The sequence below is a fragment of the Panthera onca genome, chromosome A2, assembly GCF_046562875.1.
Source record: "Panthera onca isolate mPanOnc1 chromosome A2, mPanOnc1 haplotype 2, whole genome shotgun sequence".
NCBI classification, from domain to species: domain Eukaryota; kingdom Metazoa; phylum Chordata; class Mammalia; order Carnivora; family Felidae; genus Panthera; species Panthera onca.
In genome coordinates, this window is record NC_138340.1 from 101,193,593 (window position 1) to 101,219,660 (window position 26,068).

At 40.3% G+C, this 26,068-nt stretch overlaps 1 protein-coding gene across 1 annotated transcript in view; it reads left to right on the forward strand.

Moving 5' to 3' along the window:
* The window catches only part of UMAD1 (UBAP1-MVB12-associated (UMA) domain containing 1), a 217,823-nt gene that overhangs the window by 8,599 nt on the left and 183,156 nt on the right, over window positions 1–26,068 (forward strand). Inside the window, exon 2 of the mRNA XM_060633899.3 lies at window positions 13,464–13,554. Within this exon, the coding sequence (XP_060489882.1) occupies window positions 13,473–13,554 (82 nt within the window). The 5' untranslated portion in view covers window positions 13,464–13,472. The remainder of the gene's footprint in view (window positions 1–13,463; window positions 13,555–26,068) is intronic.

Consider the following 26,068-nt stretch of genomic DNA (forward strand, 5'->3'; position numbering starts at 1 on the left):
GGGAGTAGATTCCTTAGTGCCCTTACCCATTTAGCCCATCCCCCCTCCCAGGACCCCTCCTGTAACCCTCAGTTTGTTCTCCATATTTATGAGTCTCTTCTGTTTTGTCCCCCTCCCTGTTTTTATATTATTTTTGTTTCCCTTCCCTTATGTTCATCTGTTTTGTCTCTTAAAGTCCTTATATGAGTGAATTCATATGATCTTTGTCTTTCTCTGACTAATTTCACTTAGCATAATACCCTTGAGTTCCTTCCACGTATTTGTAAATGGCAAGATTTCATTCTTTTTGATTGCCGAGTAATACTCCATTGTATGTATATACCACATCCATTCATCCATCGATGGATATTTGGGCTCTTTCCATACTTTGGCTATTGTCGATAGTGCTGCTATAAACATGGGGGTGCATGTGTCCCTTCGAAACAGCACACCTGTATCCCTTGGATAAATGCCTAGTAGTGCAATTGCTGGGGCACAGGGTAGTTCTATTTTTGGATTTTTGAGGAACCTCCATACTGTTTTCCAGAGTGGCTGCACCAGCTTGCATTCCCATAGCATCTTTCTTTAGAAAAAAAAAAAAACAAAAAACTATGGTTTTCACATGTACTGCATTAAAAAGGGATTTTTTTTTTTTTTAAGAAGGTAAAACCTTTTGAAATTAAGATATCTGCTGACTGGAGTGCATCACATATTAGGTGATCGCACCCATCCTTAGAGGAACAGGTTACAGGTTACAGCGAGGAATTATCCCAATGCTTAGAGTGAAGAGATGGAGAAACCCTGGTTTAATGTAATGGGAGATTTTACCTTCCTAAATTAGTAGAATCAGGGGAGACATTACTATGCTGTTCTGTTTTTTTTATTTTGTTTTATAAATAAGGGGCAGTAAAGGAAGAAAACAGTCAATTCTTACCACTATCAGGATACCAGTCTTGATCCCGAAAATAAAAGGACAGCTAATTAAAAGGAAAACAAACCAATCAAAATCCCCGAATCCAACAACAACAACAACAACAACAAAACTACACAAAGCTTCCCTGACGATTCTAACAGAGACTTTGGGGGTCATATTTATTTACAAAGTAATGGAGGAGAGTAAAATTGCATCAGGTCCATTTTACCCTTGGTGAAACCATCTGTATGCAATGATGGAAAAAGGATCTGAGAAGAAAGGTTCTATCCTAAAATTTTCTTGGGCCAACTGTGACTTTCCAAGATGACTTTATCATACGCTTGAAAAACAGTTCTGCTAGAGAAAATTCCAGAAAATTAGTAATTCCGGATTATATAATGCTTCCATGATAGCGGGATCTTATTATTATGGCAACAGCTCTGAGCGGTATGTGTCTTCCACACTAGTGAAAAGCTGGCAGTTGAGATTATCAGCTGCAGCCTCTGTGGCAAATAAAGCCAGCCGTTAAAAGTCATCAAGTTGTGGTGATCAACTGGAAACACCCCCCGACCCAGATCCAGGAAAAAAAACTACAAAATGAAGAAAAAAAGTGCCAGCCTGGGCCCTGTTGGAATCTGCACTGTGAAGGCCTCTGGAGCTCCTTTCCACTCTTCCAGAATCCTGCCTTGCCCGATGCTATATAATTATCAATTCGTAGCTTGAGATCTTCCAACTTTATAAGTATTTTAGGTATTCTGTTTTGGTTAAAAATCATACCTGTTTAATTTATCAATTTGCTAAAAGCAACGATGGGATCATGTTAGGGAAGTGAGTTTTATTAAATCCTATATCTTCAATTTTTAACGGCTATTAGATATGCACATGATGTCACTTTCCGGTTAGGTGACAAGTGAAAAGGTTCAAAGTGTTATATTAGAGGGCAGGCAGTCTTCACAGTGAGGTCACCACCACCACTCTGTACTCATCTGGGTACGTCGTAAAAGCTGCACTGGTGCGTGCTGAGGGCATCTGTGAGCTACTCCAGACCAGCAGAAATGGAATGAAAATACTACTACAAGAAGAAAAAAGAACAATGTAAAATTTCTTACTGTTAGAAAAGAGCTTGTTCACCAATTTTTTAAATGGTTGATGGTGGATATTAAAATGCTCTGGTTTTTAGATTTCATTGGATGTTTATTTTTAAAAAATGTTTATTCATTTTGCGCGCTCGAGAGAACACTCAGGGGAGGGGCATAGACAGAGACAGAGAGAGAGAATCCCAAGCAGGCTCTACGCTGACAGGGCTCTATCCCACGAACCGTGAGATCATGACCTGAGCAGAAATCAAGAGTCAGATGCTCAACTGACTGAGCCACCCAGGTGCCCCCTCCATTGGATAAATTATTTATTTATTTATTTATTTATTTATTTATTTATTATTTTTATTTTTAGTATTTTTTAACATTTATTTATTTTTGAGAGAGAGAGAGAGAGAGAGACAGAGTGTGATCAGGGGAGGGGCAGAGAGAGAGGGAGACACAGAATCCGAAGCAGGTTCCGGGCTCTGAGCTGTCAGCACAGAACCTGATGCAGGGCTCAAACTCAGGAACCATGAGATCATGACCTGAGCCAAAGTCAGATGCTTAACCGACTGAGCCACCCAGGAGCCCCTCCATTGGATAAGTTTAAAAGAATGTTACAACATTTTTTTTTCAACATGTGGATATTTATAATGTGCTAGAAACTACATCCTTTATAATTTTCAATGGAAAATTTTAGATATTACCTTAAAAAATGCAGGGATGCATAATTTTTCACAATTCTTTTAGGGGGTATGTGAGCACTAAAATATGATTAGTGGCTTTGAGACTCTTTCGCCTGTAACCTGAACTAAGAATTACATTTCATATCATGACCTAGCACATGCACCCAAAGCAAAAGTTCGTAAAACATTTTTTTACCATATATGATGCTCTCTTGATAATCTTTTTTGCTTCCTTTTCTTCTTTCTTTTTATTTTAGAGAAAAGAGAGAGCATGCAGGGGAGAGGGGCAGAGAAAGAGAGATGCAGGGGCACGCTCCACAATCAGCACAAAGCCTGACATGGGGCTCGATCCCACGATGCTGAGATCATGACCTGAGCTGAAATCAAGAGTCACATGCTCAGCTGACTGTGTCACCCAGGCACCTTTTTTTCTATTTCATTCTATTTAAAAATGTGGTCATGACCCACTAAATTGAGTTTATTTCCACTAAAAGGTCGGGACCTGCAGTTTGAAACACAGCTATAGATCCAAGATTCAGTTCTTTGTTTTTTTCCTTTCCTGAGTGCTTTTTTTCTTTTTGGGGGGGGTGGAGCAGTTAAAAAATCTGAGAGTTGGAAATAAAATTTATGTTAATGCTTCAGTTTAATTAATTGGCTTTCACACTTCAGGGGAGCTCGTCTGTGACATCAGTTTCTTTCCTTGCTCCCCTCTTGCTTATCCTCCCAGATGTCTGCACCTTTCCCCTATTATATCAATGTCACAAACCTTCAACAATATAACACCAATGTGGGATGGCAAAACAGAGGAGAATCTTTGGGTAATCCTAATTGGTAGTCCAGAGTTAATGGATAAATTTAAAAAGAGCTTAGAGTCCTCTCTCTTATACAGATACAAAATCTGCCAGAGACTTTACTGAGTCCATTAAGCAGGGAACTAGTAAGATATAACTACTTCAAAAGAGAACTCAAAGTATTACCGCACATTTATAGTCAAAGGGGGAATGTTGAATTTATAAATGGTGTAAAACTGGTCATTCCCACAAAGCTGTAATTGATGCCTTCTACCAGATACATTTCTGTGGACAGGAATTATTTGCATGACTATCCATTTTCTACAGGTTACCTCCTACAGAGTTGTAATATAACCTAGTCAAAGATAAACAAAGGTTACAATAACCCAGATGGATAAGCTAGCCAGAATATTCACTGAATTCCAAATCCTTTCACAATTTTTCTTTATACTGATCAGATGCAAGCTATTAAGCCCATTCCTGGCCTAGGTTTAAATTTTTGCACCTGAAGTCCACATCCAGTTTGTGGAAGATTTATTCAGTCTCTGGAGTATTTTTACATATTTTGAGTTTCTTGCTATCAGCTAAAGAGTAGATTTTTTCCCAAAATAATCTGATTTCTGCTTTCTCTTGAAATATCAGACTCGGTGATACTGGGCCCACATTCCTACATGGAACTGTGATTGGAAATGCCAAAGGTGCCTTCTGTTGTGGTTTTCTTTTTAATTTTTTATTTATTTTTGAATGAAAGAGAGAGCCTGAGTGGGGGAAGGGACAGAGAGAAAGGGAGACACAGAAGCCCAAACGGGCTCCAGGCTCTTGAGCTATCCGCACAAAGCCTGACGCGGGGCTCAAACCCACGAACCGTGAGATCATGACCCTGAGCCAAAGTGGACGCTCAACCAACTGAGCCACCCAGGCGCCCCATGTGTTTTATTTTGTTTTGTTTTTTAATAGAAAATAGAAAAATGCAATTACCACAAAAGAACTATAAAGTGAATATAAACTGGCCATGCATCCTGGTAGCAACAACAATTAGGTTTGGTATATATTTTTCCGTATTTTTGTTTTCTAAGAATAAACATGCCTGTCTCCTCTCCGCACACAAAATAGAAATTACTTTCATAATTAACAAGCCTGTTCTCTTTTTTAAAGAAACAAGGAAAACTACAGAAAGGATATAAGTAGTATAAAATAAATACAGTAAAGAGACATACTGTAAAGAATATACAAAAAAGATGCTAAAACAGATTATTAAATAACTACAAGGAAATCATATCAGCTAAAATGACATATTAAAAAGCTGCTTGAGGTCTATTCAGCTAGAAGGTTCTCTAAGGACTGGGCCAGATGGAGCAGCAGTAGGTAACCCCAGCCTCCTGGGCCCATTCACAGGTGTTAACAGGGGCCCTTCAGACTGAGGTGGCTTTAGATCTTCAGGAGAGAGCTTTCTAGATGCTTTGAGATCCTCTCCATGGGGGAGAGATGAGCCAGCCACAGCTTCAGCCTGGTCCTGTGTTTGTTTGTAGTGGTTACTGTTGTTATTGTTGTTTTAGCCTTGCCCATAACAGCCAGTGCAAATTGGACTCCAGGCTTTCCTAGTTCAAAACCTTCAAAAGCTTTTTCCCCTGGTTCCTGACTCAAGCCCTCACAAGCCTTGTTTTGGTGAAGGGCTCCTCCTCGCGGCTCCCTGGGCATCTCTCCCCTTCCCTCCCTCCTTTTCTCAAGGCGCCTGTGGGAGCCCGGGCCCACGCTCTCTTCAAACTCCTTCTGTCTCACAGGAGGCTGGCTTCATGCGTACTTAGCTGCTTGGCATTTGAATTTACCACCCCCGGGTTGTGCTGAAGAGGTCAGTCATTTCTGCAGTTTTGAAACGTGAAACAATATAGTCGAGTTAACATCTAAGTCCTGATAAGACAGCCAAGTATGTTTTTGAAAATTTGAAGAAAAGGGAGGGTACACATCACTTTGGTGATAATTAAGGGGATGTGTTTTCATAGTATAATTTGAGATCTTAGAGATCATGATCTTAGTCCCTGAACTTTTACATTTTTCTGTTTGTAATAACACTGATGTTCCTGATTTTAGCTACCACTTACATGCTTAAGTGCTACATGCTCCCTTTCTCTGGGGCACTAGGTCCTGTTTTCCTGACTGCATTTTACATATTTACATTTGTACCAGTCGCTGGTTCCCTACATCTGACTTGTCTGAAATGGAATTCATTCTGTTTTCTTCTTTTAAAATGAGCTTCCCTTTCCTACTTTTCTTATTCTATCACTTTTTTTCAGTCTGTCAGGCTTGAACTTTCAGTCCCCTTGTATTAATTCCTTTCCCTCTGTGTTTTGTAGAGTCCAGAGTCCCTAGGCCCTGCTCCATAGTTCTGCACATCCCTTCTTTTTCATTCAGATGTCTCCTGTCCTAATCCATTCCCTTCTTGCTACAACTTTCTAACTTTATAACTCCGTGCTCTCAATCAGCCTCTTCAGCATATCATTTTAAACTTAATCTTTCTGAAACACTAATTTCCTCAAGATCCTAGACTGTACAGTAACATTAAACAAACACTGATATGCCACTCCGGATAGTCTAACATTTTCTTAACTTTTCAGCCCTTTCAGTCATTTGTCTCTGCCTTTCTTTTGCAGTCTTGATTTCTTGATGTCTTTTTTTTTTTTTTTGCAGTCTTGATTTCTGCTGCTTATCTACATGCCTCTGTTGAGGTCACTCCTTTTGCTGTCCTCTAAACACACTGTGCTCTTTGTTCATCATGACCCTTCTTACAGGAAAGACCTTCCTTCTTCTTGTTTGTGTCTGTACCGTACCCAGCAGGTGAAGTTGGGAGTCAAGGCTACCTATTTGTGAAGTCCAGCAGGGTTCTTGTAATTCTCACTGATCCTTTTTGAATCCTTCCGGAGCAAATATGAAGAAAAAACAGTGTGTGTGTGTGTGTGTGTGTGTGTGTGTGTGTGTGTGCGCGCGCGCGCACGCGGGCTTCCATACAGGTATCCCCTGCGTTTTGAAAGTTCATATTATGCATGCTGCTGTTGCTCTTGCGAAAGACCTACCTTAGTACTCGTTTTCGCTAACTTGAAACAAATCTGAAGAGGATTTTTCACTTCTATGAGAAAAGGAGAAAAGTGAAAATATGTTCAGTGTTTGTTTACTACGGGCTATTCTAGAGGCAGTGTGCACTCTAAGCAGCGAGAGTGACCCTGCCGAGCTCCTTGCCTGGGCACTACAGAATCTCAGCATCAAGCCCACCAGAGCTCTGAACTGAGTCCGTGAACATCTGGGTTTCATCTGCATTTATTCTGTGTGTGCCTTAGCAAGATGTATCCTAAGGTATCCAAAAAAAGCCCAAGAGAGGTTATCTTAGGGTCTGGGAATGTTGAAAAAAATTTTCCATGTAAATTAATGGCGATGGCTTCTTCACTTTATGCCATTTTGGCTTATGAAAGGTTTCATAGAAACACTCTACTTTCAGATAGCAGGGGAAACTTGTATGTTATTCTTCTTACAGTTACATGGCTGTTGTTGATCCGTCACAGATAGGAACTATAGTCTATTTGATGTATTTACATTATTTAGAAGTCTGTTGAAATGGAAAGAAGATCATCAGATTGAGAAAACCATGTTGCCTTAATCTTTTGTCATGGGTAATACTACTTAAAAGGTAAGACTTAAAATAATAGGAAAAAATAAATACATTACCTACCCTGCCCTGTGCCCCTTCAGAACAATAGGGTCTGCCTTGCCTAGTGATCATGCTAGCCCTTTTATATGCAGTCTCTGTATACCATTAGAAGTGAAGACACTGTCCTTTTATTTTTCAGTCCTGTGTGAATGCATAGAGAAAAGAAGCATTTTGCTTTTTACACAAAGACTATCTGTAACACACACACACACACACACACACACACACACAGTGGTTTAAGTGATTTGAGATGATTTTCCAAATCATTGTGAACTGAACGTTTATATGACATCTAGAATATTGTGCTAATAATGAATTTTTAAAATAGTATTATTGAGGTATTTTATAAACATACAATAAATTGCACATATTGAGAGTGTCCAGTGTGATGAGTTTTGAGTTCTGTTGGTACCCCTCAGACCATCCCTGTGATCACCATAATGGACATATTCATCACCCCCAGAGTTTCCTTATGCTTCTTTATAACCCCTCCTTCCTCTCCCCCTTCCCTGTATGTCCCCATTCCCCAGGAAATCACTGATCTGCTTTCCATCACTACACATTAGTTTGCACTTTCTAGAAGTTCATATAAATGGAATCATACAATATGAACTCTTTTTTCTGGCTTCTTTCACTCAGCTTATCATTATTATTATGATTGTGTTGAGATTTATGCATGCTGTAGCATATCTTAGGACTTCATTCCATTTTATTGCTAAACAGTAATAGGGATATGCCACCATTCAGCCATTTATCTGGTTTTGGACATTTGTGTTGTTTCCAGGTTTTGGCTATTACTAAAAATGCTGTATGACTTTTGTGGACACGTGTGGACATATGTTTCCAGCTCCCTTAGGTAAATACCTGGAAGTAGAGAGTCTGGGTCATATGTTAGGTGTGTGTTTATGTTAGCATGGCAAGCCTTTTAAAAAGTTTTAAATATTTGAATAGGTACATAGTGGTATTTCGCTGAGATTTTAACTTGCATTTGTCTAATGACTAACGATGTTGAACATCTTTTCGTGTGATTGTGTGCCATCTTTGGTGAAATGTCTGTTCATATCTTTTGCCCACTTTTTACTGAGTTGTTTTCTCGTCACTGAGTTTTAAGAGTTCTATATGTTTTCCAGATACACGTTCTTTAACTGATATGTGACTTGCAAGTATTTTCTCCCAGTCTGTGATTTGGGCAAGTGAATTCTTTGTCCCCCATCTCTATCAAGTAGCTCCAGGGTTCCCCTGTTTGGGAACTAGGAGACATTCACTCTGGCGTGGATCCCAGCTCAGCCAGGTAACAATGCTGCTGCTGGCTCCTGAGGGATTTTTAATTATAAATGTTGGTATTTTTCCTGTTTATGAGTGTAAAGTTCACTTATTATAGACAATTCTTAAAATATTCAAAATTGTAAGGAAGGAAATGAGACCAGAATATACTTGGGAAGTCCGAGCAGAAGCCCAACTGTGAAGGCCACGTCCATCAGAAGCATGAGTGCTTAGGGTTTACCATAAACTCCGCTTGGGGCAGCAGGACCGTTACCAGCTTCCTCCGCTTGGGGATTAGGGCTCTTAAATTACTCTCATTTTTGCTGTGGATGGCCTCAGAAATGTGGTGGGCTGAGGCTGCAGTGTTTGTTCGTCCGGGATAGAAGTTGAATGCTTGTGTCTGCAACGCTCAGTCAGTATCTGGCCTAAGCACTTAATAAATGTTTATAAAATAGAAAGTAAATGAAGTTCTTGAAGTTAGATGTTGTGGAATTAGTAAATGTCTTTTGAACCTAGAGCTGAGCAAGGCTTGGGAAAGAAGAGATGGATAAAGATAGAAATGGAATTAATGAAATGGATGTGACTAATATTGGGAGCTTTTATATTAAAGTCCAACACAAGCCTCCTAAGTGCGAAGGGCTCCTTGTCTGTGGGGCTTTGTTGATGAAAAACTTTAAGTTTTGGTTCCGAGAGGACTTGGTTTAAAATTCTAGTTGTGCTGTTTAGTGGCCACATAAACTTGGACCAATGCTTAATCTACTTCAATTCTTCTGCTTACACGTTGTGAATACTTGGGTGTGCATGGCGAGATGTCTCTGAGTTACGGGATAGCACACGTAAGACATTCTGGTATAGTGACTGACACTGTAGGAGCTCAGTAAACGTTAGTAGGGTTTTAGTTACTCCTCTTTTCCTCCCTCGTTTCTAGTCTTAAGCAAGACAACTCAATCTGGCTGCTGGAGTGGGGACCTACCTGTGTATTTCAGTGATAGGAAAAAATATCATATGATAAAGATAATTTGATTGTACATCATGGTGTCCAGGGGCATAGTCTTTTCGTGCATGGAGTGATTTTTATAAAGATACATGGATGGACTGACTTTAGATACTTGTGGAATGAAGAATTATTAGTGCCAGCAGTACTGTTCATCATAAAAGGGAATCCCAAGACTTGTATTGTAAAATTGGAACGTGATTTTCACGTGAAAACATCCTGAGGAGGGAGTTGAGTGGTGGTCACACTGGTGGAGTGATGGGTGTGAGGGTAATTGGTACTTTTGTAAGAATTTTAGAGCTGTTTCAGATGAATATTTGTAGCAAACTATTCTTTGCTGCCATTCTGAGCTCTTTCATACTGTCTCTGTTTCCTTTCTCTTACTGATTCTTCTGTTTCTTCCCTGCCTGGAAGTTTCTTGACTCTTGGAACCTAAGTCATCCCTCCTTTTCTGGTGTTTATAATGTTCTAAAAGAAGGGGCTATAATATTATGATCGCCAATCAATCATACTAACAACAAACTGATGCAGCCTGTATATAGTTTAAATTTATTGTTTTGGATCATGAAAAACTTAAATGCTTCACTTAAGTTATAACTGCTGTACAAAATACTTTAATTAAAAAAAGATTCTTCGGGCTCCTGGGTGGCTCAGTCAGTTAAGCATTTGACTTCGGCTCAGGTCATGATCTCCGGTTTGTAAGCCCTGCATCGGGCTCTGTGCTGACAGCTCGGAGCCTAGACCCTGCTTCCGTGTCTCCCTCTCTCTCTGCCCCTCCCCTGCTTGCGCTCTCTCTCCCTCTGAAAAATAAATAAACATTAAACATGAAAAAAAATAAAAGAGAGATTCTTGCACTACCGGAGTTTGGTCTGGGTTTTGTAATAACATAGTTAAACTTTTGGGGGTTGAGACTGGCTTACCAGAACCACTTTTGTAATTTCCACGTTCGTTCCATTTCTGTTTTGTGGCCAGACACGAAAAAGTGTTGGAAATTTGAGTCCTTCTGTTAGAAGACTTATCTTTATATGTTAGAACAGGAACCACTTTTTAAAGGGCTTCTCTTTCTCTGTGTTCGCAAAGCTCCTTGCTGTAGCACCCCAGTGATGCAGTGAACTAAGCAAGCCACATGGCCACACCTACCTCCGAGGAGGGAAGTAAACTGTAGTCCTAGGGCTCCCTAAGGCAGAGAGCCAGTGAACAACCCTACTGATTCAGTGGTTCTCACTTGTGGTCAACACATATAACAGCTCTTCTCATTGTAGGCAAAATAACTCACCCCTCCCCAAGGGCAAGTAACCCAAATTGCCCCATTCAGTCACAGCAGTGCTTGAAGTCCTTTATCGTCCCATCAGGCCCTCTTGTGCCATCTCTTGGTCTGGAGAATTCCTGAATTAAGAAGACCTGTCCCTTATGTCCCCTCCCACTCTGGTGGAACTGGGAAACACCCTGCCCAAACCACTCCCATTCAGAAAGGGGAGGAACTGGAGATACTCAACCGTCATGGAGTGGTAGCAATTCTGAAATCCCACTGAGCAGGCTTTTGGGGGGAACCCCACCTTGGTTTGGAGGATGTTCATTAATTATGCCCAGATTCTGCTTCCCAGGAAAGGCTCCCAATCCGTTGTTCTCTTTTTTTTTTTTTTTTTCCTTTTCCATTAACTTCCTTGGCGCCCACTGAAGTGGGCCCTAGAGAATAGGATGTCTTTGGGGTTGAGCAGTTTTCTCTGGCAGCTTCCTGTCTATAGGGTTGTCCTAAAAATCCAGTAGTCATAGTCCTGTTTTAATCCAGACTAGTAGTAGTCATTTTGGCCACACAGCTCTCAAAAATTTTGTTGGCTTCCCAGCTTGATTCCAATCAGCTTCATGTGTCAATAGCCAGACCTACAATTTTTGCTAGAGATCTCTCAGATTTGCTACATTTCTCATCTTTTTCACCCCACATGTGCCTCCTCCCTTTAATTATTTGAGGGTACCTTTTTTCTGCCAACCTTCAGCTGAAGACTTATCCTTTTCGTCTGTTTTTCCTGAAACATTTTATCCCAAGTGAAGGAATTTACTATGTGCCACATTGATCCACGTTGAGGTTTAATATCAGGTGTAGCCGTTGTGTCCTCTTGATTTGATCCTGACCCAATGTTGAGTTTTAATCAGTTGTTCTTTCAGAGGCCTTCTCCGCTTCATTTTCAACTGCTTGGGGTTGGGAAGTCAGTTGCCTTTTCCAGTCTGTCAAGGCTTTGAATCTGAGCTCTCTTTTCTTACATTCCTGCTTGTAAACCAACCAGTTCTCTTCTGATCCCGTTTCTTCCTCGCACAGGTTTCTCTTGATCTTACTCAGTTGTTCTTAGCATGTCACTCTTTGTCTTTTCATCTTCTGCATTTGCTTTGCATCTAACCTCGTTTTTTCACCAGTTCCACACAAGCCGTATCTCCTTGTCCTCTGCTGAGGGTGCCAAACTATCTCCAGACCTTTCTTTTGGACCCGTCACTATATCCAGTAAGCATTTTCTTTGAGGATTTCAGAGGCTGTTCCTTTTCTTTTACTGACTGTTTTCTTTATCACATGCCTTGTCTTTTACTTCTCCAGTTTTTTAAAAATTTTTATTTTTATCCTTTTTAATTAAAAAAATTCTTTTTAATCTTTATTTTTTAGAGAATGAGAGAGAGACAGAGTGAGGGCAGGGGAGCAACAGAGAGAGAGGGAGACACAGAATCCGAAGCAGGCTCCAGGCTCCGAGCTGTCAGCACAGAGCCCGACGCGGGGCTCGAACCCACGAACCGTGAGACCATGACCTGAGCCAAAGTCAGATGCTTAACCGACTGAGCCGCCCAGGAGCCCCTTTCTTCTCCAGTTTTTATTCCTTTAAGTTTTTTTTATGTTTATTTTTGAGACAGAGAGAAACAGAGCATGAGTTGGCATAGGGGCATAGTGAGAGGGAAACACAGAATCTCAAGCAGTCTCCAGGCTCTAAGCTGTCAGCACAGAGCCTGAAGCGGGGCTTGAACCCACCAACCGTGAGATCATGACCTGAGCCGAAGTCAGACGCTTAACCGACTGAGCCACCCAGGAGCCCCAGTTTTTATTTCTTTAAAAGTGAACTTGGCCAAATATGTTTTCTGTCAACAAATCGGCTCCTTTACCGTCCACCCAGGTCTGCAGCTAAGGGTGTGTCAACCTCCACAAACCCCAGTACACTTCTCAGTTTCTAGAACTTAGTTTCTAGAAGGCCTTTGCTCAGATAGGATCTTTATTTGCCCTCCCTGCTTGATTTTCTGGTATGGGTGGAATATTTGAAAACTAAAGTGTGGAGAACTTACTGCCAGCAGGACTTCCTTTCTTTGCTGTTACGTTGCTTTGCTTATAGGGACTGTCCTCAGAATGTGATGTGTCCTCCTGCGTTCCCTTCAGCTTCTTTCCCAGTTGTTTTCTAGGAGTCGGTGTCCTCCCTGAGTGTAAAGAGGAAAGGCGCGCGCGCGTGTGTGTGTGTGTGTGTGTGTGTGTGTGTGTGTGTGTTGGGGGCAGCACACAGTCTTGCCAACACAAAGATCTGCATTGATGGGAATTTAAAGTTGGTTGCAGTGGATACAATCCTGAGTGTCTGAATCAAGTAACTAACCTGTAGATGATGTTTGAAGTGCCTTCCTTTCTTTTTTTAGGTGGCCTCAGTTTTATGACCCTGGCATGACAAGAAGCCTGGACAAGTTTTTGTTTCGTTTTCTTTTTCTTTTCCCATTCCAGTGTCTGATTTATAGTTAGTGAGATCGTTCCATATCCTAGGGTTACCTGTTGATTTTAGTTTTACATATAATAATTTCTTGGGTTATTTCCTGCATGTTGAGAAATTGAGAGAGGTTGCATGATTCAAGGCCCGTGTGGTTTGGAACTGGAAGTCTGTGCCCCTTAATTTCTCTTTTTGTCTTCTGACACCAAGAGAGGGCTTATGTTTTTAAGTCTGGTAATGGAATTCCTTAAAGTAATCATTGTGATATATTTATGTTTGGCATTTTACTAAGACTTTTACAGTTTGCTCTGAATCTGACATTGCGTGGTGTTTCTGTTTCAGATAGCAGCAATGTTTCACTTCTTCAGAAAGTCTCCGGAATCTAAAAAGCCCACAGTACCAGAGACAGAAGCCGATGGATTTGTCCTTTTAGGTGAGCCTTTTACAGAAACAAAATCATAATTGGATGAGTTACTGTTCCTTTAAAAGTTTACTTTAAAATTATGTGATTGATTTTTAATTCTCACTAACACCTGAATTAATTTATGTATATGAAATCTATAAAAATAAAGCTCCCCAGTCACTTAGAATATTTTTGTCAAGTCACACTCTTCTTATATATTACTTTGGCTGCATCCTTCAAATTATATGTGTAAAAATCGTCTCTTTTTTTTCTGATAAGCTGGTCTACCTTTTTAATTGCAAAAAACCAAAAGTCTTGAATGATCCTTGATAAAGTCAAGTTCTGTTTTATAAATAGCAGCAAACCTCGCCTCTTAAATTAGCATCTGAAATTAAATTAGGCATCCAATAAATCATTTGCTGAATGAAGTATACTTTTTAAATTGAAATATGTTACATAGTGTCTCCTAAATGTTTGTTAAGATTGGTTTATTTTCTATTATAAAATTGATACCTGCAGTTATTACTATTTTGGAGGCTTTAAAAAAATTTCTTTCAAACAAATACTATGCTCTTTCCAAGGCGAATTCTGAAAAATAACATTTCCTTCGTGTATCGTGTGTCTTTCCCCTGAGGAAGAGACTTGCAGTCTTTGTATAGTTCTTCCCAGAAGTTCTGTCCCCAGGGATGATGAGCTAAAACCCAGTGTTCCCACGTAACTCACATCCTCTCCCACTCTGGACTTCCTCCCGCCAAATTCTGCTTTTTCCCTGAGAGGAGTTGCATGAACTCATAGGGTATTTGCTCCCTGGGATGTTTCTCAGGTATCTCTCTTTCCAGATTCTGGTTTCCTTCCTCTTAGGATCTCTATCTTGGCCCAGTCAGACCAGGGTCCCCTTACATGGACAAATGCTTCACATGTCTTGAAAAGTGGAGGTTGGTGCCTTGGATTTAAAAGTGATCTTGAGGGGCGCCTGGGTGGCGCAGTCGGTTAAGCCTCCGACTTCAGCCAGGTCACGATCTCGCGGTCCGTGAGTTCGAGCCCCGCGTCAGGCTCTGGGCTGATGGCTCGGAGCCTGGAGCCTGTTTCCGATTCTGTGTCTCCCTCTCTCTCTGACCCTCCCCCGTTCATGCTCTGTCTCTCTCTGTCCCAAAAATAAATAAAAAACGTTGAAAAAAAAAAATTAAAAAAAAAAAAAAAAAAAAAAGTGATCTTGAATTTTCAGCTTCGGCCCTCTCAGAGCTGGGTTCATGCCATGCCTCTTTCTCCACACTTTTACAAGTTTGGGTGGGTAGGTCTCTGCCTCTTCAGCCCTTCTCTTTAGGATCTGGTCTCTCACAGAAAGGACACGAGCGTTTCACCCATCTGGCCCTCTTCCATTTCTAGGCCTTAATCTCTGGAAGACCAGATTACAGTTTTTCTTGCGGCTAAATGTTACCTATGAATGTCCCATCTTTGACACAGTCAAGTTCTGTCAGGCCAGGATCTGCAGTGCTGGCAGATTCCCCTTCCCTTCTGGCAGTTTTTCTGAATCTGCTGCCTATGTCCTAGGATAGGGGCAATAATTTGGGTGCTCAGCATTGTTTTCTCTCTGTCCACATCCCCTGTGCCTGAGGCAAAATAGTGAGGCATTGTTTGACCAGGGCCAGTGGTTTTTCTGGGGAACTTTCTGATGGGTATAAACTGGGGTCCCAAACACATGACCGCTCCTCTGGCCCTTCTTATCGCATCAAGAATTTATGCCTCAGCTTCCAGGTCCGAACTGGCTCCATCAGTCCCAACTTCTGTTCCTTGAAAGCTGCCAGTGTTGCTCCCCTCTTACCTCCTGAATTAGCCTCACTAACTAAACCTCAGGGATGCCTCTGGTCTGCTTCTTTAAGCATTTCACACAAAACTCTTCTCTCAGAAATGTGCTTCAACAAAGCCTGGTTTTCCAAACTCTGTTCTGTGTTTCTCTGTAGTCTTAACACATGTGCAGAGAGCTTTGCTGTTTTCTCTTGTATCATGTTTAGAAATCAACATTACTCTTTTTGTAATCAAATAGTCATTTAAAGGATGTGAGGGTAGTACACAGACATCTTTGTGAGCAGGTGCAACTTTTAATTTTCTTCATATATCTTCTTCACCTGTCTGGTGAAGCACCTGAAATTGCTGTGTGGCCTGCGACATTGCAGCATTTCAGAGGTAAGTTTTAACCACAGCTGAAAACCCCCTGCCGCTGGTCCTTCTAAAATCTCCACTGTCTGGTAGCTCAAAGCATATGGATGCTTCAGTTGTAGCTAGCCCAACACGGGCCTAGTTTCCAGTGTCTTCTGCCTCAGCAGCTGAAGCTTATCTGCTGTGGACTTTTCCTCTTCTAGAAGAGACGCTGGTTTATGAAGTAGTTTTTAGCCGAGCCTCGGAAGACACAGAAACTTTCAGATTTGCTAATTCATGAGGGAATTTCCAGCACTTTATTACCCTCATCTGCTCTCATGTTCTAGCTGCTCCCTCTTATACACCTAAGCTCTGAGGGAGCACTTTCCCAAAAGCTGACATGCTGTGTTTGGAGGGTGCTTTCCCAGGACCATCTTGGACTGAGTTGGGTGGGTTTTGTCCCTGCACCGTACCTCACCTGTAACGTTAGTGTCCCTGGCAGTCATGGTGAGGAATCACTTCCGTCATCGTTCCAGGACAGTGATGTAATTTGAAGTCAGCTGGTGGTCACCGTCTTTCAAATGACCCAAGCCAGACGAGTCCCCTAGATGTCTGCTGAGGCTTTCTTCTCCTTCAGCGTCCATGAGTGTTGAGCCCGTCTCTAGGTGCAAAGCTCTACCCCTTCACCACCCTCCATGAAAAATCCCTGCGTGCCTACTGTCTTGTGAGCTTAGTTACTCTCCTGAAGTTGTGAGGATGTCAGCCAGCATCAGCCTTGGCTCTCTCTTCCTGTGTCTTCTTTCTCTTCTCATTGATCACACCACCTCCCTTCTTTCTCAGGAACACCTCAGAGACACTGCAGTGAAGGGCAGATGAGATCCTGACTCGAGCCAGACTTGTTGGCTCTGTATCCTGGCTCTATAGTTTGCCAGAGTCTCCATTATAGGGGAGGCAGAAATTCTCCTCTCTCCTCTCAGGGTCTGTGCCTGGGCCTGAGACATAAATACACAAAGGGCAGATGAACAGGAGAGAAGCATGCAGGCTTTTATGTGTACACAGGAGCCCCCCCCCCCCCCACCAAGAAAATGAAGACCTAAAGAAATGGCAAAACCCATGTGCTCATGTACCAGGTTGAACAAAGAGGCCACTGTGGAAAAGTAGATTGTGTGGGGAGACTCAAGGAAGATAAGAGTTATTTTAACAGGGTCTGTTTGTACAGAGTTCTCTTGGCCTTGACTCTCCACCTCTGGTGATAAGAATGCTTCTTTCTTCCTGGCATCTTCTAGAGGGGGGCTTTATCTCCTGCTTTCGGGAAGGAAAGGAGAGGTCAGAGCGCCCTCCTTGCACCTGCTATTTTTCAAGTGCCTTTAGCTCAAAATAATCCTTATGCTCAAGCACCATATTTTGGGGTGGTATATTTGCCACCCTCCGCTGTTTGGGGCAAGTTATTAACTTCTGGGGGTGAGAGGGTGTTGAGAAAATGAGCGTGATACCGGTATGAACCCCATAGGGTTATTGAGAGGATTAAATGGGTTAATATGTATAAAATACTTAGAACAAGTCTCTGGATGAAATGATAGTATTATATCCACATACAGGTGAGGACTGAACTTTTCTGGGTTCTTCCAGCTAATGTAGAGCAGATCTGGGATTAGTCCAGGCAACCTGACTTTAGAACCTCATCCTCTTAACCACCAAGCTATCCATCTTTTTTTTTTTTATGTCATATTATCATTTAAAATTTTAAGACATTAATGACATCTTAAGCTCTTTAAAAAAAATTTTACATTGTATTCCTTCGTGTTTCAAAGAGAAAGTGTTCTGTTTCTTTGTTTTTGCTTTTTTTTTAATGTTTGTTTATTTTTGAGAGAGAGAGATGGTGTGTGTGTGTGGGAGGAGCAGAGAGAGAGGGAGACACGGAATCTGAAGCAGACTCCAGGCTCCCAGCTGTGAGCCCAGAGCCTGACGTGGGGCTCGAAATTACGAACCGCGAGATCACGACCCGAGTCAAAGTCGAACGCTTAACTGACTGAGCTAACCCGGCACCCCATCTTTGTTTTTGCTTTTTAAGTAAAAGAGGGTTGGTATATCATAAAATTTGGCTAATTTTGCTACCCCAGACTTTTCACTTTAAACTATTTAAAATATTGCAGAAAACTGTAATCTCCTTAATGAGGTTGAGGTTGGAGGATGGTATACATTATGCAGTTAATAAAAAAATGCATCAGGGGCGCCTGGGTGGCTCAGTCGGTTAAGCGTCCGACTTCGGCTCAGGTCATGATCTCACAGTCCGTGAGTTTGAGCCCCGCGTCAGGCTCTGTGCTGACACCTCAGAGCCTGGAGCCTGCTTCAGATTCTGTGTCTCCCTCTCTCTCTGCCCCTCCCCTGTTCGTTCTCTTTCTCTGTCTCAAAAATAAATAAAAACATTAAAAAAATAAAAATAAAAAAAAATGCATCAGCAGTTAGGGACCTAGTTGATTTGACTGGTAAAGGTTAGGACAGATTATTAGGAATACAGTAGGTTGTCTTTGCTAAAATTTTTTTTTATTGATTATTTTTGAGAGAGAGAGAAAGCACATAAGTAGGGAAGGGGCAGAGGGAGAGAAGGGGATACAGGGTCTGAAGCAGGCTCCATGCTGACAGCAGAGTGCCTGATGCGGGGCTTGAACTTACAGACCATGAGATCATGACCTGGGCCAAAGCTGGACTCTTAACCGACTGAGCCACTCAGGTGCCCCTAGTAGGGTGTCTTTAAAAACAGAGTGGTGAGGGGCACCTGGGTGGCTCAATTGGTTGAGCATCCGACTTCGGCTCAGGTCATGATCTCACAATTCGTGGGTTCGAGCTCCGCGTGGGGCTCTGCTGACAGCTCAGAGCTTGGAGCCTGCTTCAGATTCTGTGTCTCCTCTCTCTGTCCCTCCCCTGCTCATGCTGTCTCTATCTCTCAAGAATAAATAAACATTAAAAAACAAAACAAAACAAAAAACAGAGTGGTGAGGGGCACCTAGGTGGCTCAGTTGGATAAGTGAGTTAAGCATCCAACTCTTGATTGGCTCAGGTCATGATCTCACAGTCACGACATTGGGTCCCCTTACCAGGCTCTGTGCTGGGCACAGGGCCTGCTTAAGATTCTTTCTCTCCCTCTTCCTTTGCCCCTCCCTCATGCACTGGCGCTCTCTCAAAAAAAAAGAAAAAGGAGTGGTAACCTCTTTTTTTTTTTTAAGCCGATTTGTTCCACTAAGTTACGCTTTTTTATCATGTGATTATACACTGACAAATGTAATACCTACTTTAGTTTCAGTGCATACTGTGTGAAATATTTTGGAAAATGTCAAATAGGTCAAATGGTAGATATGAAATGCTATTATTAACATGTTTCATGTTTGACACACATATATTTTGGTTATTTCTTGGTCCTCATGTGCAGTAGACACATTGCAGGAAAATAAATATATACGATGGGTTTTGTTGTATTTGGGAAGTGATAAAACTAAGTGAAGACTGAGAAACAGTTATATTTATGGCAACAACTTACCAATATGGAGTCTACAGAATTTTTTAGATTATCATTGTATGTAGTCTTTATACCTTTTTCTAAAACGGTCAGAGTAAATTATGTTGTTAGAGGTATAAATTATCTCTCTTTTCCCACTTGAGAGGACCTTTTACCCTGGGAAGGCCTTCCTGCTTAACACAAATAGGTTTCAGGTGACAATTACTAGATGGCATTGCTGAAGTCAATACCCCATGACTTGAAATTTTGGGTCCAAGCAGAGCCTAGGCACTTTGTTGATAATAGGAATATCTGGGTTGTTCGTATACAATTAGCTCACTTTTGGACAGAAAGAAAGCTTTCTCCCTGTTAAGGTTTCCAAAGCGTTTAGCCTTTGTAAAATGTCGAGTGTGCTGAATAAGAAAAAGGGGAGAAAAAAGCCTCGTAGAAAAACATCCTTTCCCTTGTAACCAGTTCCTATTCACATAAGAAGGTAATAGCTATTCGTTCATTCAGTAATGAAGTTGAAGTAATCCTCCAGGGTACTCATTTTACACAAAAACAAACTGCAGTTTTCATTTGCATCACTGGGTGGCGATTTTTCTTAGTTTTATACTACTGTTTAAAACCCTAGCAAGCGTGGTACTATTTGTAATTACCAGGGTTTTCTTGTGTTATGACATGTTTAATTGTAATTTTAAGACATTATCTTTAAGTTGATTACAAATTTACTACTGTAGTGTGCAACCTCATAGTTATTTTAAATTAAGGAAAAGGGTATCTGTTGCCTAGATGTTGGCATATAATTCCTTCTGAAACTAAGACAAAGGCATGAATTGGCTTATTATGTTATAGCAAAAAGAAGGAAAAAGAACAGCAATTTAAAAAAAAAACCCACGGAATCGGAGATGAAAAGGAATTATTTAGATTATTGTTGTTATGTTCACTGACATTGTTGACCAGTATTGAGTAGAACTTTGGAGCAGGCAGAATGAAACGGGGCAAATACTACCATAGAGACTGAAGAAATTGGGTTATAGTACAACTGACATTCAGGATATGCAGGTGCTTCTGAAAGTAGGGCATAAGGACCTGTGGTCTCCTTTAAACTAATTATTTTATAACACTGAATTGAGAATCAGAGTTTAGTAATTTAGCAGCTTGGATTTCATCCTTTCAATATTGATATTGCAATGTGTAACTGTAACTGAGTCTCACCTAGTGTTTTCCAGTTGAAATGATAAATCAGAATTTGAAACGTGGGTTATTTTTAAGATTGACCCCTACTGAATTCCTCATTCTCAGAATCATTCAAACCATGCATACATGCTAAAGCTAAACTATTCCGTTTTTATATGGAATGTTTAGATGATCTCTGTGCCTCAATGTTCCTTCCTTTATTCAAAAGTGGAAATATAGCTGTGTACGATAAAAATTTACATTCCAAGGAATGAGGGACAGTAAGTCACTTTGCTTTGTCTAGGCCTGAAGGCTTTAATTAAAACAACAAAGACAAAAACTAAACAGATTTTTAGAGTGAGCTTCCTATTTTTATTCTCTGTTCTTCAAACAGAAGTATACCAAATCTTAAAAAAAAAATGAGTGTTTATGGATTAAAAAAGCAACTGATCATATTAATACCTCTTTACCCATGTATCATGATATCCAGAAAAACTCAGATTACACACAACTCTGTGTGTCTAGTGGTAGAATTGACAGAATTGTCACATTCCCTGGTTCCTAATTCTGGTTCACCTGTTCATCTGGTGGCACTTGAGAGCTGAAAGTGTTCGGGCAAGGCTATCCTGTGTGGGGTGTACTGCCCCGCCTTGTCTCCTTGACTGCGCAGATTAGAAGGAACTTTTTAGGGCAAAGGAGAGGAGTTGCCCATACTGAGAAGCAGAACTGAGCCCTCTGTTTCATTACAATTAATTGAGAGAAAGTCATTCACATACTGGGGCTCAGCAATGTCAATTGGATGACCTGTCTCTCTAACTCCATGCTGACCCTCCTGTGCATCAGGGGGCACTTTGAAAATATACTGGTGCTGGGGCCTCCAGAATCCCTGCATTCTGGTTAGATAGGCCTGGGGTTTGGCCCAGACATGAGGCTTTTGTTTTTGTTTTTTTTTTTTTTAGAGTTTCCCAGACAGTTCCACCATACACGCAGGGCTGAGAACCACCGCAGTTCACTCTCTGTAATTTAGTAATTGTATGCCATGAAACACTTTGAAAAAGACCTCATAAAAATATAGAGTTACAGCTTCGCTTCCACCGTACTTGAGCCATAAACAAACAAACAAAAAGCAAATAAAACCACAAAATCTGGGTTAAACACACTTCCTTTCAAACATCAAATAGATAAAGAAACAGAAAACTTTGAGTTTCTTAAAGCAATATATCTGGAACCTTAATCTTTTTTTTTTTTTTTAATCAGTGAAACAATTGGGAAGCGTTTTATTAACTTAATTATACAAATGTCAATTCCAGGTGGCCTCTCTTTTTGTCTTCAGCCATAAGATATATATCTGTTTGACAGATTAACACCTATACACTCACCAGAGCAACTCCAAGGTACTTTTTCTTTGAACTAAACACTTCAGGTAGTCATATTTTTAGTATAGCTATTCGGGGGTCATTGCCTGCTTTACTATGGTGCTGTTTCCTGGAGGGCACTTACTTAGTACGATACCAGTAGGGAGAGAATGTAAATGTGCACACCATATTCCATAAATGAGTTTCCTCTCGTGTTTCCTTCCAGGCTTTCCTAGTGCTATATCTTCCACATATGAGACTAACTGAAAAATTGTGATGAGTACTTTTATATTTTAACTTAAAAGTTTATTTTTATTTCATCCTGCTAAGGAAATAAAGTACAAGGATGAGAATCGAAGTAGAATGTACAGTGTGAACATTGCACTTCATACTGGTAATAATTCAGATGAGGTTGGAAGACCTAAATATTGTCTTTCTGGTAACCTTAATAATAAGACAGTATTCTTTTGTGTTTTAGTGGTTATCATACTCAGCGTCAGTGTTTTTCCCTTTGAATGTGACCAAAGCCTATTATGAAGGAGAGGGTTCTTACTTAGGATTACACATTAATCTTCATAAATGTGAATTTCTGAAAAATGTATCTTCTTCCTTTATTATATCATGACAGAATTATGGTGTTATCTCAGAATAGTGTTATCAAATAAACTAAGCCAGAAGTGAAACATCTTAAATTTGTGTGATGGAGTCTTATTGTAGTGATCACTAAGTCAACATGCTTGAGGACTTTGTCTGTCGCAGGTGCTCTGCTCTTTGTTAAAAATGCTACAGATTCCTGGGCCTGACCCATACATAGTGAAACACAATCTTTGGAGCCATAGCCCAAGAATCCGCATTTAAAAAAGCAATGCACGTGGCATTTCTATGACAAAATAGACAAGAATATACAATGGGGGAAAAGACAAATGATGCTAGGAAAACTGGACAGCTACATGCAAAAGAATGAAACTGAACCACTTTCTGACACCATACACAGAAATGAACTCAAAATAAATCAAAGACCTAAATGTGATACCTGAAACTATAAAACTTCTGGAAGAGAACATAGGAAGTAATTTCTCTGACATCGGCTGTAGAAACATCTTTCTAGATGTCTCCTGAGGCAAGGGAAACAAAAGCGAAAATAAACTGTTAGGACTACACCAAAATAAAAAGGCAAACTAATGAATGGGAGAAAATGTTTCCAAATGAGATATCTGGTAAGGGGTTAATATTCAAAACATATAAAGAACTTATACAATTCAATACCAAAAAAACCCAAATAATCCAATTAAAAAATGGACAGAGGACTTAAATAGACATTTTTTCCAAAGAAGACATACACATGGCCAACAGACACATAAAAAGATGCTCCTAAAAATAAGGTGTCAGAATGGCTAAAATAAAAAAGACAAGAAATAGCAAGTGTTGGCAAGGATGTGGAGGAAAAGGAACCCTCATGCACCTGTGGTGGGAATGCAAACTGGTGCAGCCACTGTGGAAAACAATATGGAGGTTTTCCACAAAAAATCAAAAATAGAATTACCGTTTGATCCAATAATTCCACCACTGGGTATTTATCCAGAGAGTACGAGAGCACTAATTTGAAGGGATATATATTCCCCTATGGTTACTGCAGCATTATTTACAATATGCAAATTATGGATGCAGCCCAAGTATCCATTGATAAAGAAGGGAATGTGTATGCACACACACAATGGAATATTACTCAGCTGTAAAAACGAATCTTGCCATTTGCAACATGTGGATGGATGTAGAGAGTGTAATGCTAAGTGAAATAAGTCAGAAAGACAACTAACACTATATGATCTCATTCATGTGGAATTTAAGAAACAAAGCAAATTGGGGTACCTGAGTGGCACAGTTGGTTAGAGCATCCGACTCTAGGTCATGATCTCACAGTTTGTGGGATTGAGCCCCATGATGAACCCCATGGTGACAGCATGGAACCTGCTTGGGATTCTCTCCCTCTCTCTCTGCTTCTTCTCCACTTGCACTGTCTCTTAAAATAAATAAACTTGAAAGAAAGAAAGAAAGAAGAAGGGAGGAAGGAAGGAAGAAAAAAAGAAAGAAAGAAAGAAAGAAAGAAAGAAAGAAAGAAAGAAAGAAAGAAAAAACTCCGACTCTTAATTGTAGAGGACAAACTGACGATTGCCAGAGGAAAGGTGGGTGGGGAGATGGCTGAAGTACAGGAAGCGGATTAAGAGTACACTTGACCTGAGTAGGAATTTTTTGAATCAGTATATTGTATACTTGAAACTAATACAGTACTGTATGTCAACTATACTGGAATTTTAAAAAATTTCTGCTACACTGTGGTCATCAGTTAGGTTATAAACTGATCAATATCTTACAATCGTTATTTTCATTAGAAAGTCATACTTTTATGATTAATTTTACATGTATTTTATATATACATACAAACACGTACAAACATTAATTATATTTTTAATGAGAAGTATTAAGTATACTAAAGCCTTACGTTATAGTGTTAGTGACTTAAAGGAGTCATTGTTCTGAAAATTTTCAGTATTCTAAGTCACATAACTCAGTTCTCAACTTATGGAATGATTTATTTTTATTTCTGGCATCTATTATTTCCTGATGTACAAGGCGAAAATATGCTTGGCAGCACCAGAGGAAAACTGTAACCCTTAAAATAGTTTGTTGATGGATTGGTTGAAAGAGTTGATAACTGTGATAGCCAGCCATTGTCTGTTGGTCTCCCTATGTTAGGGGTTCTTAGCCATGATGACATTAGGGGGCTGAGCGGAGTGGTGTGTAAACCTCCTGAACTTATAGGCAAAATTTTGTATTTACATTTTTCTGAGAAGGGTCTTTGCATTTCGTCAGAATCTCAAAGGTCTGTGACCCTTCAAAGGTTAAAGAATCACTTTTGTAGATGTTGCTATGTATACCCATGTTTACAAGCCCCTTGGGTTGTGTGATCTTAGGGTATTTTTATTTTTATTTTCTTTCTTTAATGTTTACTTATTTTTGAGAGAGAGACACAGAGTGCAAGCAGGGGAGGGGCAGAGAGAGGAGACACAGAATCCAAAGCAGGCTCCAGGCTCTGAGTTGTCAGCACAGAGCCCGACACAGGTCTCGAACCCACAAACCAGGAGATCAACCTGAACCGAAGTCTCTTAACTGACTGAGACTTAGCCCAGACTCCCCAGGTTATTTTTATTTTAGTGTCAGAAGTAGCATAGTCATTGTCAGAGATGCATCATATCTCATTGGTCACTTTTACTAGTTTGGCTTCAGAAAATAGAATGACTTTTGAGCAGCTAAAAGAAAATCAGGGAATAATTACTGTAATGTAAGATACATAGTACATGGGATATCTGTAAGGAAGTTACAACCTAAGTGGCAAGACGTACAAAAATAAAAATTAAATAACATTACAACACAATAATGTCAGACACCAGGTGTTTGGTAGAATGACTTGTACCATATGCATAGTCCCATACAGTTCTTTAGTTTGTTGGTGTTTCTCTGTCTTGTCAGTCTGGTGTGAATAAATGTGTATACTTTTCCACTGATGCATTTGGGACATGATACTGCAATTAGTTTTTTCATTCAAAAAACTAAAAGCAGGGAAATGATAATAGAGATGAACAGATCCTAAGTTGTGACTGGAGAACTCTTTCACTAGTTGTAGTAAACATCTAATTAGTAATTAGTAACGATAGTTTATTCTTGGTTTGCTTTTGCATGGAGCTCTCCCTGTTCTAACTGGGATGTTTTCTGCTCCAGGACTGCAGGCCTGTATTTCCTTATGCAGAATGCCCAGCCTGTTTCACTTTGTCTGTATCCTGTTCAGTCTCCAGATCTCAGATGAAATTCTGTCTCGAGGTCTCTACTGTTTCTGGATGGCTTGTCCTTCATCTCCTAGTACACCTTTTCTCATCATTTATTTGCTCCTCAATCACATAGTATCTTGTAGTACCTCCTACATCATTGTTTTGTAATGTTATTTAAACTTGCATTTTTCTGAATTTTACCACCTGTATTATAACCTCCGTACAGACATCTTGTCTGATGTGTATCTTCCCTAATAGCACAGTGACTTCTATAAAATTTATCTGCAATCTACATATTGTCAACAGGTTTTGGAATGACTTCTAGATCATTTAGTATTTGGTTAGAAAACTTGGTAATGTCTTCTATTAAGGTGTTTTTCCAGTGAAAATGGATCTTTGTTGAACTTATGTCACCTGTCACCTGGACTTAAATTATACTAATTTTAGTTATTAATACAAACTGAATAAGCATTCAGAACAGGTTTGCCTATTCCAAATTTGTTCCCTTTTCTTCCACACTTCTGAGTATTCACTTCCTCTTCGTGGCCCTGTGTTTC